Source organism: Trachypithecus francoisi, unplaced genomic scaffold, assembly GCF_009764315.1.
Source record: "Trachypithecus francoisi isolate TF-2019V2 unplaced genomic scaffold, Tfra_2.0 Lachesis_group15, whole genome shotgun sequence".
NCBI classification, from domain to species: Eukaryota; Metazoa; Chordata; class Mammalia; order Primates; family Cercopithecidae; genus Trachypithecus; species Trachypithecus francoisi.
This window is the reverse complement of record NW_022681460.1, coordinates 56,335,447-56,352,791: the sequence shown is the minus strand read 5'-3', so window position 1 is coordinate 56,352,791 and position 17,345 is coordinate 56,335,447. Positions and strand designations below refer to the sequence as shown.

Sequence of the window (17,345 nt, the reverse complement as noted above, 5' to 3'; positions counted from 1 at the left end):
TCTTCCAAAGTGCTGGAATTACAGGTCTGAGCCACCACACCTGGCCAAAAGCAGACCATTTTAGTTACGGTTGCAGCCATATCTCTAAGGGTGGAAGGTATTTGGGGATGTGGGACTGGAACTGAGACAAGAAATTGGGTTGGAGATAGATATTTGGAGTCATCCACAAGGAGGCCATAGTTGGAGAAATGAAATGGATTTAATGTCAAAGGAATGAATAGAAAGAGGGGAAATGAGGAAAGGGCCAAGCATAGAACTTTGGATATTGGAGTGATAGCCTTCATTTAACAAGCAGCAGAAGGAAGGAGATGGAAGAGGAATGTCGTAGAGAACCATTAAAGGAAATATGTCAAACGAGAAGAACATTTGAAAGTAGACATGAAAAATTGGATTTGGAGGTTTTAAGGTCAAAAATGGTCTTGCTAGAATAGTGATGGAAGTCACATGGTAAAAGATTTTTCGTTCATTCAGTCGATCTTTATTGAGCCATCTATATGCCAAGCATTGTTCTATGTGCTGGAGATACAGCCGTGACAGCCAAGATAAAGAATTGGCAGCTAAGCGGCTAGTGAAGAAGTTGAGGCAGCACATGTAAACTACTGTTTTGACAGGGTTTGAGGGGAAGGCAGAGAGGATGGTAACTTGAAATGGAGAGGCAGACTGTGTTCATATACAATTAATAAGTCTTTGGGGAAAAAAGAAGACATAAGGAAGTAAGAAAAAGAACAGCAAGCTACAAGAACCCACTGCAAGTTAGAAGATGTGGGTTTGATTGCAGTACGGAGGTTTAATCTAGAAGAGACAGAAAGGAAGGAGAGATTGTAGAAAGAGACGAAGGATTTTTAAGTAAAGGAGGGCGCCAAAGCACACACACACACTACAGGACAATGCCAGTCTTCTCAATAAGCTAAAGGCAGGATGAAAAACACAGGGAAGATTCGGCAGGAGTGCCATGGAATGCCATCCACTTGCCATACCGGATAATAAATTTAAAGTGAGAGTCAGTGATGTCCATGCCTTCACTGTAATCCTAGAGTCAGTAGTACCAATTGCCTAAAATTAGGAACTGGAAAGGTGAGTGTAGTAGGAGGGCCAAGGAGTCAAAGGAATCTAGGAAACTGCTAGGGATACTGTGGAATTGGGCAGCCGTGGCATCAGTGGTTAGATACTTCATGACCTGAGGCTAGGAAGTGTAAAGTCATAAAAAGACATGTTCAAGAGGAGGTGATACAAACAAAATGGGAAATTGTGGTTGGATAGGGACTTTAAATTTCTATTTTGAAAGTGAAGTCATTCTGAGTTAACCCAGGAAAGAACTGAAGTAGAACAGAGTTAAGGCCATATGTATGAGGCCAGGGCATTGGTAAAACAAACATAAGTATTAGAGTTCCTGTGGATTTGGGATTGAAGGAAGGAGAGATTACCTTGATTCTATTTGTGTCCCCACTGCCAGTTCATTGCCTAAAACATAGTAGGTACTTAGTAAATCTTTCTTCGGTGGGTTTATGGATGGACTGGTGTCAACATAGGCTTTCTTTCGTCTTTCTGTTGATTGTTTGAACCTGTAGGTTATGTCACATTTATAATCAATCTGATGCTGGCTTTTTATAAGGCTTTTATGATTAGAATATTTGTGAATTCAAGTGCTAAAACACACTCAGCATTGTCCCCACTTCGTCTGACTTAGGGCCCCCTTCCTGCTGGCATTGTGTTCCCTCTACAGGGAATGTCCTTCCCTCCGTTTTAGCTCAGGAAGTGGATCTCCTCAGTGCCAGCTCAGTCACGTTTTCTTTTAAAGCTGCCCAGTGGATTGAGGCTCCCCTTCTCTGTAAACCCTCGGGGTGCTTAACACCTGTGGCATGTATTACACTTTTCTGTCTACTTGTCTTATTTTCCTGAAGACAGAGGCTTCCTTTTTCTGACCAGTGCCTAGACTGTAGTAAAGGTTCTATGGCCTTAACCATTGCAGAAGTTCTCATCAGCCATCACATGAAACTAACATGGATCCTGAATTTAAACTGTGTGAGCTCAGGAATAAGAGAAAAGGCCCTGACTGATCTTCCTTTGAAGAAAGATAGATATCCCTACAGTACCTCAGCATTTCAGTAAGTTATTGATTCTTTTTTTCATTGAGGGTCCATTTCAACCATTGAAAAAATTGCCTCAATAATAGAAGGTTAAATAATGATGCCATTAAAAATCAAGTACAATATTAATTATATTTAGCACCAGTTTAACTCTTGTCTAATGATTCTAAAATCACATGTGATCTATGCTGTGCTATTCAAGGAGTCCAAAGGCAGGGACATTTTTATAGCAGGAAGGAAGTTAGGCGATTTATTGGACTGCTTATAAAAAGAACTAAATGCAATTTAGATTGGATAATGTATTTCCAAGTTAATTAGATTGTAGGTTATTGCGTACAAAGCCATTGCCTGGGACGAACTTGCAGCAGCAGCAGCAGCAGCAGCTTTAAAATTGATTCTCTTGATTTACTTGTAACAGCAATGCTTGTGGCTGGAGCTCTTCTAAGGAAATATGCTATGATTTATTTTCCTTTCTGTCCTACATGTTGTAATGTAAAATTCTGCAATTTATCTCATTAGCTGTTATCTGTGACTCTGTATATTCTTGCATATCTGAAAATGTAACAGGTTTTTAGAGTTAGCACTACTGACTGAAGTTTGTAGGCTTCAGTAATTTAGGCCCAGGTTTTTGTTTTGTTTTATGGACTTCTGGCATTGAAGGCCAGTAGAAAGGTCACCCTATATTCTGTAAGGTTCAGTTGTTGATGTGAGATATTGAGTAAAAAATTAAGAGAGGAGAAGTTGGAAAAAGATGGGTATGGGAATTTAAAAATCAAATAAGAGATTGCAGGTACTCTTGGAGGCGAATCCTATAGCAAAAATAGACTTGCTTTCTTTCACTTAGGATTAACTCTGCCTATTCTCCTGAAGTAGCCCCCGTTGTGCTTTTCCCATTTTTTCTTGTAAGTAGATGAGAAAGTCTTCCATGGATGTTGTCTGCTTACAAAATACAAGGATGATTGTGTTCTTTTAAAACTGAAATTTGGTTGACTGAATGCTGAACTAGCTTTTATTACTACAATTTAGTTGGTGGCCAAATCATTATAACTTTATATTTAAAATTGTCTGTGGCTCCAACCAACGTAGTTTGATGGTGACCGATCACCAACTTACTCTGTTTTTTTGTTTGTTTATTTGTTTTAGACAGAGTTTCACTCTTATTGCCCAGGCTGGAGTGCAATGGCACGATCTCGGCTCACTGCAACCTCTGCCTCCTGGGTTCAAGTGATTCTCTTGCCTCAGCCTCCCGAGTAGCTGGGACTACAGGCGTGTGCCACCACGCCCAGCTAATTTTCTTGTATTTTTAGTAGAGACGGCGTTTTACCATGTTGGTCAGGCTGGTCTCAAACTCCTGATCTCAAATAATCCTCCTGCCTCGGCCTTCCAAAGTGCTGGGATTACAGGCATGAGCCATAACGCCTGGACTTTTTAAAATTTGTTATAAACAGAGTCTCACTGTCTCCCAGGCTGGAGTGCAGTGGCATGATCATAGCTCACTGTAGCCTCAACCTCCTGGGCTCAAACGATCCTCCTGCCTCAGCCTCCCAAGTAGCTAGGACTACAGGTGTGCACCACTACACCCAGCTAATTTTGAAAAATTGTTTTGTAGAGACAGGCTCTTGCTGTGTTGCCCAAGCTAGTCTTGAATTCCTTGCCTCAAGCAATCCTCCTGCCTCAGCCTCCCAAAGTGCCGGGATTATAGGCATGAGCCACTGCACCTGGCCCTTCATCTGTTTTAAAGTGAACTATTTTGCACATGTTTGTACAATCATAAAACATTTTATCCTACTAGGTGCATTTTCTTCAAGACAGATCCCCCATCCTTCTTAGGGAGAGCTACAGAAAACAAAAGGTGGAGAGGGAGGCTAAAGAACCTCTGACTGTCCCAGGAATCTGCCTCCTCGATGGCTGGGTAGCCAGTCCTCAGCCCAAGGCCTCCCTCAGTCATCCAGAAACCCTGTGCTTGCACTGCCTGGTTTTCCCTGTCCAGGACCAGTGTAGTTGGTTTTTGTTCCTTCTACATTTTCAGAAGACTCTAGCCAACTCACTCTTATATACAAAAATAGTAATATAGTGAGGAAGCTTTCAATTCCAATTAAATAGATTCCTCCTCTCAGCCAGGCCTCTGCTCAAACCACCTCCAGGGCAGCCTCCCTGCTTCCTCTCTTCAAAAAGACCCCCTTGCTCTTGCTCTGGCCCTCCTTCAGCACTGTTTTTACTTCATGGAATTTCACTACCTCACATTCTCAGCTGGTTCCTGTCACAGATACTAAGATACAGGTCAAGTACTCCTTATCTGAAATGCTTAGGACCAGAATTGGTTTGGATTTCAGATTTTTTTAAAATTTCAGAATATTTGCATTGTATCAGGTGAGCATCCCAAATATGAAAATTTGAAATAGTCCAATGAATATTTCCTTTGAGCATCTTGTTGGCACTCCAAAAGTCAGATTTTGGAGCATTTTGGATTTCATATTTTCAGACTAAGGATACTTAACCTGTATTTATCTCTCTCCCTGCGATGCCAGGATATAAACTCCACAAGGGCAGAGAATGTATTTGATTCATTGTCAGTCCCCTTATAACTAGCATGTATCTGTCCATTTGTATACATTTAGCAAATATATAATGACTAACAGCTCAGTAGATAAAAAATGATTGGCTGGGCCGGGCGCGGTGGCTCAAGCACTTTGGGAGGCCGAGACGGGTGGATCACGAGGTCAGGAGATCGAGACCATCCTGGCTAACACAGTGAAACCCCGTCTCTACTAAAAAATACAAAAAAATAGCTGGGCGTGGTGGCAGGCGCCTGTAGTCCCAGCTACTCGGGAGGCTGAGGCAGGAGAATGGCGTGAACCCGGGAGGCGGAGCTTGCAGTGAGCTGAGATCCGGCCACTGCACTCTAGCCTGGGCGACAGAGCGAGACTCCGTCTCAAAAAAAAAAAAAATGATTGGCTGGACACATGGCATGTCTTGTGTAGTAGCAAGAGGAGAGGTGGCAGAGTAAGGAACTGGCACCAGGCCTCGATTGCCACACTCCATGGTGGGAGGTGAGGCAAAGCCGGCCCGCCCCTTTTCCTTTCCAGGGCTCAGCCTCAGCATTGAGGGGGAGAAGCCAGAGGAGAAGCCTGCCCCTCCATGGGCCACTCGCCTCCAGCACTGTGGCCCAGAGTGCATCCTCTCCAGCTGAGCAAGGGTTCTCCCTATTCCACCAGACTCACACTCCCTGAAATACAGCTCAGTTTCTTGCACTTTTGCCTTGGATTTAGACGTGCAAAATATGTGAACCTCCCTATGCAAATTAAGATTTGAATGTCATCTACTTCACAGTTCTGGCCATCAGTTCTAAAAATAGTCATTTTATGGGATTTGAGAAAGAGATTAAGACCACAAACTTACAACTGAGTTTTTCCCTAGCAGACAGCAGCTGTTCAAACAAAACATGAATCTGGGAGCTTTGAAGAGCTGTGCTGTTGTGCTGCGGCTCAGTCCAGTAGGTGGAGGTTCCTAGGGAGGAGATATACTCAGCATGGGTGAGGTCTGTGGGCCTGCAGACAGTGTGTTCATGTTCTGCCATCACCTGTGAACCTAGAGGACAGAGTGATGGAAATCGATGATTGTGAGGCAGCGAAATTAGGACTAGCATTCGTGAACGCCCCGCCCCGTGTCTGTGGCCATGTGCAGTTAGTGCCATTTGACTCTTTTTCTTGCCAAAACTACAGAACATTTGTAGCAAGGGCTTTATAGGCTGGAATACCAGTAAACAGCCAGGGAAAAATTAACACCAGCAGAAATGTGACTTTTAAAAAGTAAGATGACCTGTTTGGGACTTTCTGTAGACTTACAGGGGTCCTGAGAAGTCATACCCTGCTGCCTGACCTCTGATCAAACAGTAATCACAGTCATTCATTTCCCCAGGTCAGTGAGGACTCAGAATCTTCAGACAAGAGGGGCAGTTTGCGTTATCTGTCACTCCTTCCCCATTTTTCTAGCACAGCTTTAAAAATTATTATGGCAAAGATACCAGCATCTATTTTGCTGCTTTATCATCTTACATGGACTATATGCTGCACAAACTAAACTAAATTAAATCAATATGTCTCTGCCCCGCCCTCCTCCAGAGTAAGTTTTCACTGACTTGGGCAAGTAAATGAGTGCTGCACCCTAATTAATTTAATAGAAATTCCTGTGCTGGTATTCTTGTCCCACTCTTAGAAGAGGGGATTTCCTGGTAACATTGCCCCAGATAATAATTATTCCTTTGAGACCCTGCAGGCATCACTTCTCCAGGCTAAATAATTTCAGTCCTTTTTCTCCCAGCTTCTAGTGTTCCATCCTTTAATCTTGCGAGTCTTCTCATTCCTACTTGGCTGAGAATTCTAAGTCATCCGAGCTAATGTACTACCTGGTTTGGAGTCACTCTGCCCTCCCTCACCTTCCAGATGTGCCAGCGACTGTGGTCCCTGTTCATCTAACAGTGCTACCTGGCTAATTACCTGTGGGCTCTTTTCTGGTGTGATGAACCCAGCAGATCATTTATTTATTTGCTGTGTAAACAGCCTGTTTCTCTTCTTGTCTATTTGCCTTTTCTATAGACAATGTTTGGTTTGTTTCTGAGTAAAGTAGCCTTGACCAAATGGACTAAGGGGCCATTTGGGGCTCCTTATTTTGTATGTGATTGGCAGATAGTTAAATTTTTCAGTGGGGTATTACACATTCTTTAGGCTGTGGTATCAATATGCTGGCACTTCAGAGAGCCAGCACCATGTAGTAAGATAAGGACCAGCGGTGGAGTTGGGGAGGGATGAGAATCACAGCTCTTTCCACCATTTATTACTGTAATGAGGTACCTAGCCTCCCTTAGCCTCTCTTACCTCATATGTTAGATGAGAATAATGTTATTCGTGTGGGAGAGTAGAGCGGATGCAGTGAATTCAGGTATGTAAGCATTTGATGTGCTTACTGTTGGAATGTAGTTTTACAGACAAGGTTGTTTTTGTCATGATGGTTGGTAATTATATATAAAGGTAACAGCTGATTTTCATCTAGTTGAAGGTCTGTATGAGTGGTTTAAGTTCTTGGTTCAAAGATATAAGAGACACATACTTATGATAATTTTATATAAAATATGTCATCAGCTGTTATACAGAGATAGTTATATGAAAAGCAGAACTAGGAGGGAGGGGGGCAGAGGATAAATCCAGAGTGTCTGCCTTTCAGATAGCTGGACTAAAGAGGAATGGGAAATTAGAGGGAAGAAGTGTCTGATGTTTCTGCAGCCAGTCAGGTTATGCTCATTGAAAACTGTTTTTCCAAACAACCTCATTAAAAAGTGGCCGAAGGACATGAACAAATCATTTGCAAAAGAAAACATACATGCATCCAACAAACATATGAAAAATGCTCAACATCACAAACCATTAGAGAAATGCAAATCAAAACCACAATGAGATACTATCTCACACCAGTCAGAATGGCCATTATTGAAAAATCAGAGAATAATAGATGTTGGCACAGTTGCAGAGAAAAGGAAACGCTTCTGCACTGCTCATGGGAGTGTAAATTAGTTCGGCCATTGTAGAAAACAGTGTGGCAGTTCCTCAAAGAATTGAGAACTACTATTTGACCCAGCAATCCCATTACTGGGTATATACCCAAAGGAATATTTGTTCTGTCATAAAGACCCATACATGCATATGTTCATTGCAGCACTATTCACAATAGCAAAGACATGGAATCAACCTAAATGCCCATCAGCAGTAGACTGGATAAAGAAAATGTGAAACATAAACACCATGGAATACTATGCAGCCATAAAAAAGAACAAGATCACGTCCTTTACAGGAACATGGATAGAGCTGGAAGCCACTATCCTTAGCAAACTAACGCAGGAACAAAAAAACCAAATACCATATATTCTCACGTCTAAGTGGGAGCTAAATAACAAGAACACATGGATACTGGAAGGGGAACAACTTGAGGGTGGAGAGCAGGAGGAGGGAGAAGATCAGAAAAAATACCTATCGGGTACTATGCTTATTATCCAGGTGACGAAATTACCTGCACACCAGATCCCTGTGACGCACAGTTTACCTACATAACCTGCTTGTGTACCCCTGAACCTAAAAGTTAAAAACAAAAATAAAACCTTTTTTTTGTGACTTGAGCTCTAAGTTATGAATATTGTCTTAGGGGGCTCAGGAGTAAAGGGACAGCAGCGTATCTTTAAGATTAAGCATGATTTTGGTACTAATAGAGCCTCTGTCCTAACCTGTACTTTTGGGGATTGATGATACCAGAGAAACTTTTCTGTACATTTTTTGTGTGTTGGTTTGCCCTGTCTTCAGCAGTGATTATGTATTTCTGTAAGTTAATAGGCCCCTTGTGTGGGGCCTTCCCCCTATGTGGAATCATCTCATAAGGAGACACATCCTGGAAGTGTCCCAGAAGCCCCTAGACTTGAGTTTTCCAGATTCCTTGGCCAACAAACACAGCTCTCCCCTGGGGGCTGTGGCCATCACCCCACCCTGCGGCTGCTTGGCCTCCTATGGTAGAAAGGGAAGGTGAATGATCATCAGCGCTCCATCTCTCTGGATCGGAATGAACAAATCTCTTGCTGCTTCTCCGTCACAACCCTTCACCTTTCTTTTTCCCTTGGCTAAATGGCACCCTGAACTTTGGATTTTTAAAGAATTTTCTAACTTGCATATTTGCATTTTGGCCTAAGATAATGATGGCCATGACCCTAGCGAGGCTACCGCAGGAACCGTGTTCTCCTCAATCACCTTTCCAGAGAGCTTTCTTTCCCTACACTGTCAGTGCCAAGGAAGGCTGAAAATGCAGTGACTGTGGGTTATAACCTGTGATGGCCCCAGAAGGGCTGTGACTTCATCACCTCCTGTAATCCTCACAGGGTCCCCACTTGACTCATGAGAAAAGGGGGAGGCTTCTAGGGGTTATGGAATAGCCCCCAGGTCACACAGCTGTTAAGCCCAAGTCCATTGTTGATTTGACTCTGGACAAAAGGGAAGGGCCTTCTGGTCTACCTCATCACCACCTCCCCAAGCCATGGGAACCACCCCTGGGTAATTTGGGAATCCAGATAACCAGCCCTTCAGTAAGGAATATGAGTTACTGCCCCACAAGGTGATTGCCCTACTAGTAGAAACCTTACTACCCAGAGCTCAGTTGGGTTTCGTGACCCCAAATTAAATGAAATATAATACAGGTAAATAAACTTTATAAAATTATTACAGTGCTTTAATGCTCTGGCCTGGGGACCTAATTGCTTTTATTTTATTTTGTTTTATTTTTGAGAGGAGAATCTCGCTATATTGCCCAGGCTGGTCTTTCAGCCTGGCCTCATGCGATCTTCCCACCTTGGCCTTCTAAAGTGCTGAGATGACAGCCTCATGCCACCACACCGAGCCCTCTAGCCAACTTTCAATAAATGTACTGAATTTTCATAATATAGTGTCTAACATTCTCTACTGTGCTTTTAAAACCAGTTTTCTCAAAACAGCTTATTTTATTTTGCTCGAGACAAGTGTGCATTATCCCTTTTTGCTTCCCACAAGAGCAAAAGCTTAAGCATTTGTCTTCCTTCACTTCCTGCCAGCGCCCCATCATCTCTATCTGCTGGGGTCACCGGGACTCGAGGCTGTTGATGGCATCAGGACCAGCCCTGTACGTGGTGCGTGTGGAGCACCGGGTATCCAGCCTGCAGCTGCTGTGCCAGCAGGCCATCGCCAGCACCTTGCGTGAGGACAAGGACGTCAGCAAGTTGACCCTCCCCCCCCGCCTCTGCTCCTACCTCTCCACTGCCTTCATCCCCACCATCAAGGTAAAGCCCTTTACCCCTCCCTCTTCCTCCTCCCTCACCTGGGCTGCCTCCCCACAGAGCCAGGGCAGAGACAGGTGAGGATACCAGAGTGAGCACATGGGGCGGTGTGCAGCTGTGCAGGATCCTGTCATGTGCTGCCAGGTCTGCAGTCTGTCCAAGCATCATGGTCCATGTCCATGAGAGATTTGCCCTGTGTGGTGGCTATTATCTTTCTCATGGCAAAGCTGGTATTCCTGGCTTGACTTCTGTGTCCCTCTGATGATCAAAGGAGTGACCATTATTCAGCATTTCCTATATACTAAGCATTGCACCAGTTAATTTTTAGAAATCTGTCTTGTTCAGTCCTGACTTCCTGACAGATGCTGCCATTATTCCCATTTAAGGAAGCAGGAAACAAGTTAGGAGAAGTTAAGTAACTTCCTCCCTAGCTAGTTAGGGGAACAGTCAGGATCAGACCCACCCTGGTTCTAGGGCCTGCACTTAGCACTGTGCTGAGGAGAGCCACGCCAGCCAGCTCTCAGCGTCAGCCACCTTTTATACCAGTGGGAACTCTAGAAGGTAGCATGTAGAATGCATCTGCCAGTTGCTGTTTAAGTATGGGTCCCCCTAACCTTGGGTTTTCCCAAGTGGTTCTCTTTTGTATTGTCTCTCTCTTCTTCTGAGTAGCAGACCCATTTGTTGGTTACTTTTTTCCTGAAACATCAAAGTTTTAGAATCTGTTGGTTTTTGTTTTTGTTTTTGTTTTTCCAAGTTGCCTTACACTATTGATTCTACACGAGCAGATCTCAACGCTGGTGTATTATATAGCATTGGAAAATACAGGTGCCCAAGCCTGCCCCTATGGATCCTGATTTCATTGTCTGATATGGGATCCTGGTTTAGATATGTTTTGAAAGCTCCCAGGAGATTCTCACATGCTCCTACCATTGCAAATCACTGTTCTATACCACATAGTTAGCCTCTCCCCAGGCTCCCAGCCTGTGCTCTGTCTGGAACAGTGGTGTTTTTAGTTGACCTGCCCCTGTTCTCACTCTCTTTCCCTCTCTCTCTGCCTTTCTGGAGTCCCAGCTCTTCCTTTTCTTCCTGTGTTCTCCAGCCCCCAATTCCAGATCCGAACAACATGAGAGACTTTGTCAGCTACCCCTCAGCCGGCAACGAGCGGCTACACTGCACCATGAAGCGCACAGAGGACGACCCAGAGGTGGGTGGCCCGTGCTACACACTCTACCTGGAGTACCTGGGCGGGCTTGTGCCCATCCTCAAAGGGCGGCGCGTCAGCAAGCTGCGGCCGGAGTTTGTCATCATGGACCCGCGGACGGATAGCAAACCAGGTGGGTCCCTTGCCCGAGGGACTGGGACCTTGTTCTGCTGTGGTCATGGGCTGTTACACCTTACACCCCATGCAAAGAGAATGTGTGCTAATGAAACGTGAGCCTGTGGTGTCTGGTGTGGAACATCGTTGAAGAATCCCACTGAAATGAACTGTTCTCTAAATGTACTTTTTGACAGGTTTTTAATCATATTCCATGGGCAGTGGATAGCTGGGCTGTGGATAGAGGAACCATTGGCTGTCAGGCAAGGGAAAGCTGGTGCAGGCCTCCTGGGAGCGAGGGTTTCCTCTTCACAGTTACTGAGTGTTCATCCAGTGTCTTCATGTAATATTGAGACAACTTGAAAATAATAACAAGATACATACAGTCCCTGCCCTCCCAGAGTGGATGATAAAATTAAAATCAAACCTTCAGCCTCCTGCCCCTCCCTAGTCTACTGTTAACTGCTTTTTACCTGATTACTAATGACAATTTTTTGCTCATCCATAAAGATGTTGGTATGAATCACCCTTTTCTTCTAAAAACCTTTCCCTGTGGTGATTTTCTTTGCTCAGTTAATATATTCAACATGCTCCCTGTACACCTCTCTGGGATCCTAGATTGTAAGCTTCAGAGGGAAGGGACTGCGTTCTTTTTTTGTGCCACTTGGTGCTAGGCTAGTGTCCATGCACCCGTCAGTCACTGCCGGCTCAGTCTGCCACCTCCTGTGAAACTTTGCCCATCACCTGTGGCAGAATGAGCAGCACACTTAGTCACTGTGCTCCAGACTCTGCCCTGCTGAATCCTGTGGGCCCTGGGGGGAGAGAACTGAGTCGTCTTTGTGCCCCCAGTGGATTTGGATTTGTTTTCATTAGTTCATGCTTCCTCTCGCCACTTCCTCGCTCCAGTTTACTCTCCTGCCCATTGGTCTGGTCCCTGCCTCTCATTACGGCCTGGAGCTAGCATGACATGTGGCCCGACCAGTCACCCCAAGTCACAGTGTGGTGGACTTGTTCACTCTCAGCCTGTACTCAGCGCTGTACACAGTTGCCCCACCTCTGCCTGCCAGCCTTCATTTGTTCAGCATCAGCAGTGCCACTCTGCTATCCCTGCAAAACAGCAATACCGCTTGTCAATATTAGATATGAGTCCGTTTTTTCTGTCTTTTGACTCGTGACAAGCTAGTACCAGGAACAAAGAAAGTGACGAGCAGAATTGGGGCTGGTAGGGAAGCAGACTGAAAGGAGGGAGAGGACAGATTCAGAGGAAGGAAGGCACAGTGGGAAAAACAGGAGAGGGAGAAGCGCATGTTCACGTGGGAGGGAAACATGGTTTCAGGGGAAAGGAGAGGGGCCACCAATGGTTAGAGATGACTGGGGTGGGGGCCGTGGGACAGGCCCTGAGCCCAGGGTTGCAGCAGGTGTTCTCGCTGATGTCAGTACCTCTGAGGTTACTCCCCTGGGTGCAATTTTATAAAATCTGTATTGAGATTAAATGTTGACAGTAACTTAGGTGAAGAGCTTATTTCCTCATGTGTGCATAAATTCCTCACTGAAGAAGAGGACAGGAGGCTGTGCTGTGGAATAACCAAGGACTAGGCTTGCTTGAACCTGACCCGACTACCCCAAATGCCTGCTCTTCTTTCCTGTTCATGTTTATCAGCTTGTATCAAACACAGACCCACTCATTTGCACACAAGCCTTTGAGGGAATAAGATGTTGTATTTTTATAATTAAAAGAATTAAAAGCTATAAAACAAAGCACATTGACAGATATTTATTCAGTGCCTACCTTGTGTGGGATACTTGAGTCTCCTGCTATTAAGTAATACCAGGTCATCTCTGCTTTTAAAGAGTTTCTAAACCCTTTTAGGTGATAAGACAGTGTAAGCACTTGAAAAGTTTAAAAAGTCAAGATTTAAATACCTGATGACAAAAATAGAGGATATGTCACAAGGCACAATATGACTAATTGCCACCTGAATGGCATATACAAACTGTTTCAGAGGAGGAAAAGAATCCCTGACATTGAGAAAACAGGAATTTCTTTTTTCTTTTTATTGGGGGATGGAGGGACGGGGTCTTACTCTGGTGCCCAGGCTGCAGTGCAGTGGTGCCATCACAGCTCGCTGCAACCTTGACCCTCCCAGGTTCAAGTCATCCTCCCACTTCAGCCTCCTGGGCAGCTGGGGCTACAGGTTGTGCACCACACTTGCTAATTTTTGTATTTTTTGTAGAGACAGGGTTTTACCATGTTGCCCAGGCCGATAAACCCCTGGGTTCGAGCAGTCCTCCGCCTTGGCTTCCCAAAGTGCTAGGATTACAGGCATGAACCACCGTGCCTGTCCAGGAATTTCTTATCATTAAAAGCTGATTAACTCATTGAGGCCACCATATCATCGTTTCTCAAAATGTGTTCCATGCACCACCACCTCCATGCAAATCACCTGGGATGCTTATTTAAATACACGTTCCGAGGCTTACCCTTAGATTACGATTCATTAGGGCCGTGGTGGGGCCTACAAACATGGGACTTAATGGGTTTCCCAGGTGATTTTTGTGCACTAAAGTTTGTGATCCACTGTCAGGTGACTTGGCAGATATGTCCCTCAAAATTACCAGTGTGTATTTTTATACCAGATACCATGAGTCCCAGTAATTTTCTTTTTTTTCAGACAGGGTCTCACAGTGTCTCCCAGGTTGGAGTGCAGTGGTACAATCATGGCTCATTGCAGCCTTGAACTCCTATGCTCAAGCAGCCCTCCCACTTCAGCCTCCAGGTAGCTAGGATCGCAGGTGTGCACCACCACACCTGGCTAATTTTTTTATTTTTTGGATATGGGGGCTCCATGTGTTGCCCAGGCTGGTCTCAGCCTCCTGGATTCAAGATCCTCCAGTGCGCGCCTCCCGTAGTGCTGGGATCATAGGTGTGAGCCACCATGCCCAGCCGCTTCCCTCCACTACCCCCACCAGTTTTCTTTAAAAAGACATGAGTCTTACTCTGTCACCCAGACTGGAGTGCAGTGGTATGATCGTAGTGCACTGTAAACTTTTGGATTCAAGTGATCCTCCCACCTCAACCTCCCGAGACTATAATAGGCACACACCATCACACTTAACTAATTTTGTTTTTTGTAGAGATAAGGTCTCACTATGTTTCCCAGGCTGGTCTCAAACTTCTGATCTCAAGAAATCATCCTGCCTTGGCTCGCCACAGTGCTGGGATTTACAGACATGCTGTTGCACCTGGCCCACACATTTTCTAAAGGAATCTTTAGCCAGAGCTTGCTATGGACTGACTTGTGTTCCCCTAAAATTCATATATTGAAGTCCAGACCCCCAATGTAAGGGTAGGACGACATTTAGGGGAGATTAAGATTAAAGGAATTCATATGGGTGGGTCCTGATCTGATTCAGTTACTGGCCTTAAAGAAGAGAAGGAGAAAGAGACCTCTCACTACGCACGTGCACCAAGGAGAGGACATAGGACACAGCGAGAAGGCGGCTGTCTGCAGGCCGGGGCAAAGCCTTCACCAGGAAGCAGGCATTGTCACCCTAACCTTGGGGCTGCTCAGCCTCCATAATTGACTGGACCCGTGTGTACACACGCATAATACTGGTTTTGTTTTTCTGGAGAACCCCGACTAATACAGATTTTGGTTCTAAGAAATGGGTATTGCTATAACAAATCTCTAAACATGTGGAAGAAGCTTTGGAACTGGGTAATGGATAGAGGCTGGAAGAGTTTTGAGGTGGATGCTAGAAATACGGATGTTAAGAGCAATTCTGATGAGGTCTCAGTTTGAAATGAGGAACATACTGAAAACTGGAGGAAAGGTGATCCTTGTTATAAAGCAGGAAAGGATTTGAGTAAACTGTTCCAGTGTTTCGTGGAAGGTAGAACTTGCAAGTGATTAAATTGGATATGTAACTGAAGAGATTTCTAAGAAAAGTGTTGAAGGAGCAGTTTGGTTCCTCCTGATGGCTTATAGTAAAATGCAAAAGGAGAAAGATGAATGGAAGAAGGAATTGTTAAGATAAAAGATGAAGATTTAGATTTAGAAAATATTTAGGCTATTCATATTGCAAAAAAAAAATAAGTATTAAATACATTTTGAAGAAAATAACAAAGTTATAGCTGGACTGTCATTTAATAAAGCGCTTACGAAATTATATGAGCAGAGACACTGCCAGTTTGAACTGTAGTGGATGGAAACAGGATGAAACGAAGGAGGAAGGCTGTTGGACTTCTTAGCTTTGACCAGCTGGAATGATGGAGGTGTTTGGCCACTAACATGCATTATTCTTCAAGAAGAGGGAAAAATAACTCTGAAAGTGATTCAGAGATCATTAGGTCCACCTCTTCGGTTTCAGCAGGCCAGATGGCCTTTGCACAGAGCCTTGCGGGCAGAGCTATGGGGGCAGGATCCCTACCAGAGCTATGAGGGTGATGCTGACACCCCAGTAGACCTGGAGGACAGGATATCAAACCAAAGAGGACTCCACTCAAGCCTCAAAATTCAATGGAATTTTCTTTGTGAGATTTTGGATTTGCTTGGAACCTGTTACCACTTTTGTACTTCCAGTGTCTCCTTTTTGGAATGGGAATGTCTATCCTATGCCTGTCCCACCATTGTATTTTGGAAGCACATAACTTCTGTGGTTTCACAGGTTCACAGCTGGAGAGCAGTTTTGCTTCAGGATGAATTGTACCTCAGGTCTCACCCATACTGGATTTAGGTGACAATTTAAATGAGACTCTGGAATTTTAGAGTTCATACTGAAATAAGTTAAGACTTTGGGGGCTTTGGGAATAGAATGAATATATTTTGCATGGGAGAATAACATGAATCTGAGAGTGGCCAGGAGTAGAATGCCATGGACTGAATTGTGCCCCCACGTCACCCCCAAAATTCATATTGGCAAGTCCTAGCTCCCAATGTGACTGTATTTGGAGATAGGACTTACGGGGGGAGATGAAATTAAATGAGATCTTAAGGGTGAGGTCCTAATCTGATAGGGTGGTTGGCCTTATAAGAAGACAAGGACTAACGCCTGTGATCCAGCACTTTGGGAGGCCAAATCACAAGGTCAGGAGATGAGACCATCCTGGCTAACATGGTGAAACTCCGTCTCTACTAAAAATACAAAAGATTAGCCGGACGTGGTGGCAGGCGCCTGTAGTCCCAGCTACTCGGGAGGCAGAGACAGGAGAATGGCGTGAACCCAGGAGGTGGAGCTTGCTATGAGCTGAGATCACGCCACTGCACTCCAGCTTGGGTGACAGAGCGAGACTCCGTCTCAAAAAAAAAAAAAGCAAGGAAAGAGAGCTCTTTCTTCATGCACATACACTGAGGAGAGGCCACCTGCAAGCCAGGAAGAGAGCCTTCCCCAGAATCCAACCATGCCAGCACCCTAGCCTTGGACTTTCAGCCTCCAGAGTGTGAGGAAACAATTTCTATTATTGGAGCCACCCAAGTCTGTGGTATTTTGTTATGGTAGCCTGAGCAGATTTAGAGTGTATATGTAAAAAGCCATTAAAACCATTTTTCAAGATTTTATTTTAAAAATATATGTAATTCGCTGGGCACGGTGGCTCACGCCTGCAATCCCAGCACTTTGGGAGGCCGAGACAGGCGGATCACGAGGTCAGGAGATGAGACCATCCTGGCTAACACCGAGAAACCCCGTCTCTACTAAAAATACAAAAAATTAGCCAGGCATGGTGGCGGGCGCCTGTAGTCTCAGCTACTCGGGAGGCTGAGGCAGGAGAATGGCATGAACCTGGGGGGCGGAGCTTGCAGTGAGCCGAGATCGCGCCACTGCACTCCAGCCTGGGCAACAGAGCGAGACTCTGTCTCAAAAAAAAAAAAAGAAAAAAAATGTATATATATGTAATTCAGGAAGCCAGGCACAGTGGCTCACACCTATAATCCCAGCACTTTGGGAGGCCACGGCAGGAGGATTGCCTGAGCTCAGTAGTTCAAGACCAGCCTGGGCAACACGGTGAAACCCTGTGTCTACTAAAATACAAAAAAATGGCCAGGAGTGGTGGCTCATGCCTGTAATCCCAACACTTTGGGAGGCCAAGGCAGGCAAATCACTT

At 44.8% G+C, this 17,345-nt stretch overlaps 1 protein-coding gene across 3 annotated transcripts in view; it reads left to right on the top strand.

Moving 5' to 3' along the window:
• Positions 1-17,345, top strand: part of TULP4 (TUB like protein 4) — a 290,551-nt gene that overhangs the window by 247,982 nt on the left and 25,224 nt on the right. For all 3 annotated transcript variants that reach the window (XM_033234932.1, XM_033234933.1, XM_033234934.1), the window contains exons 8-9: positions 9,706-9,930; positions 11,027-11,261. In XM_033234932.1, coding sequence (XP_033090823.1) covers positions 9,706-9,930; positions 11,027-11,261 — 460 coding nt within the window. The remainder of the gene's footprint in view (positions 1-9,705; positions 9,931-11,026; positions 11,262-17,345) is intronic.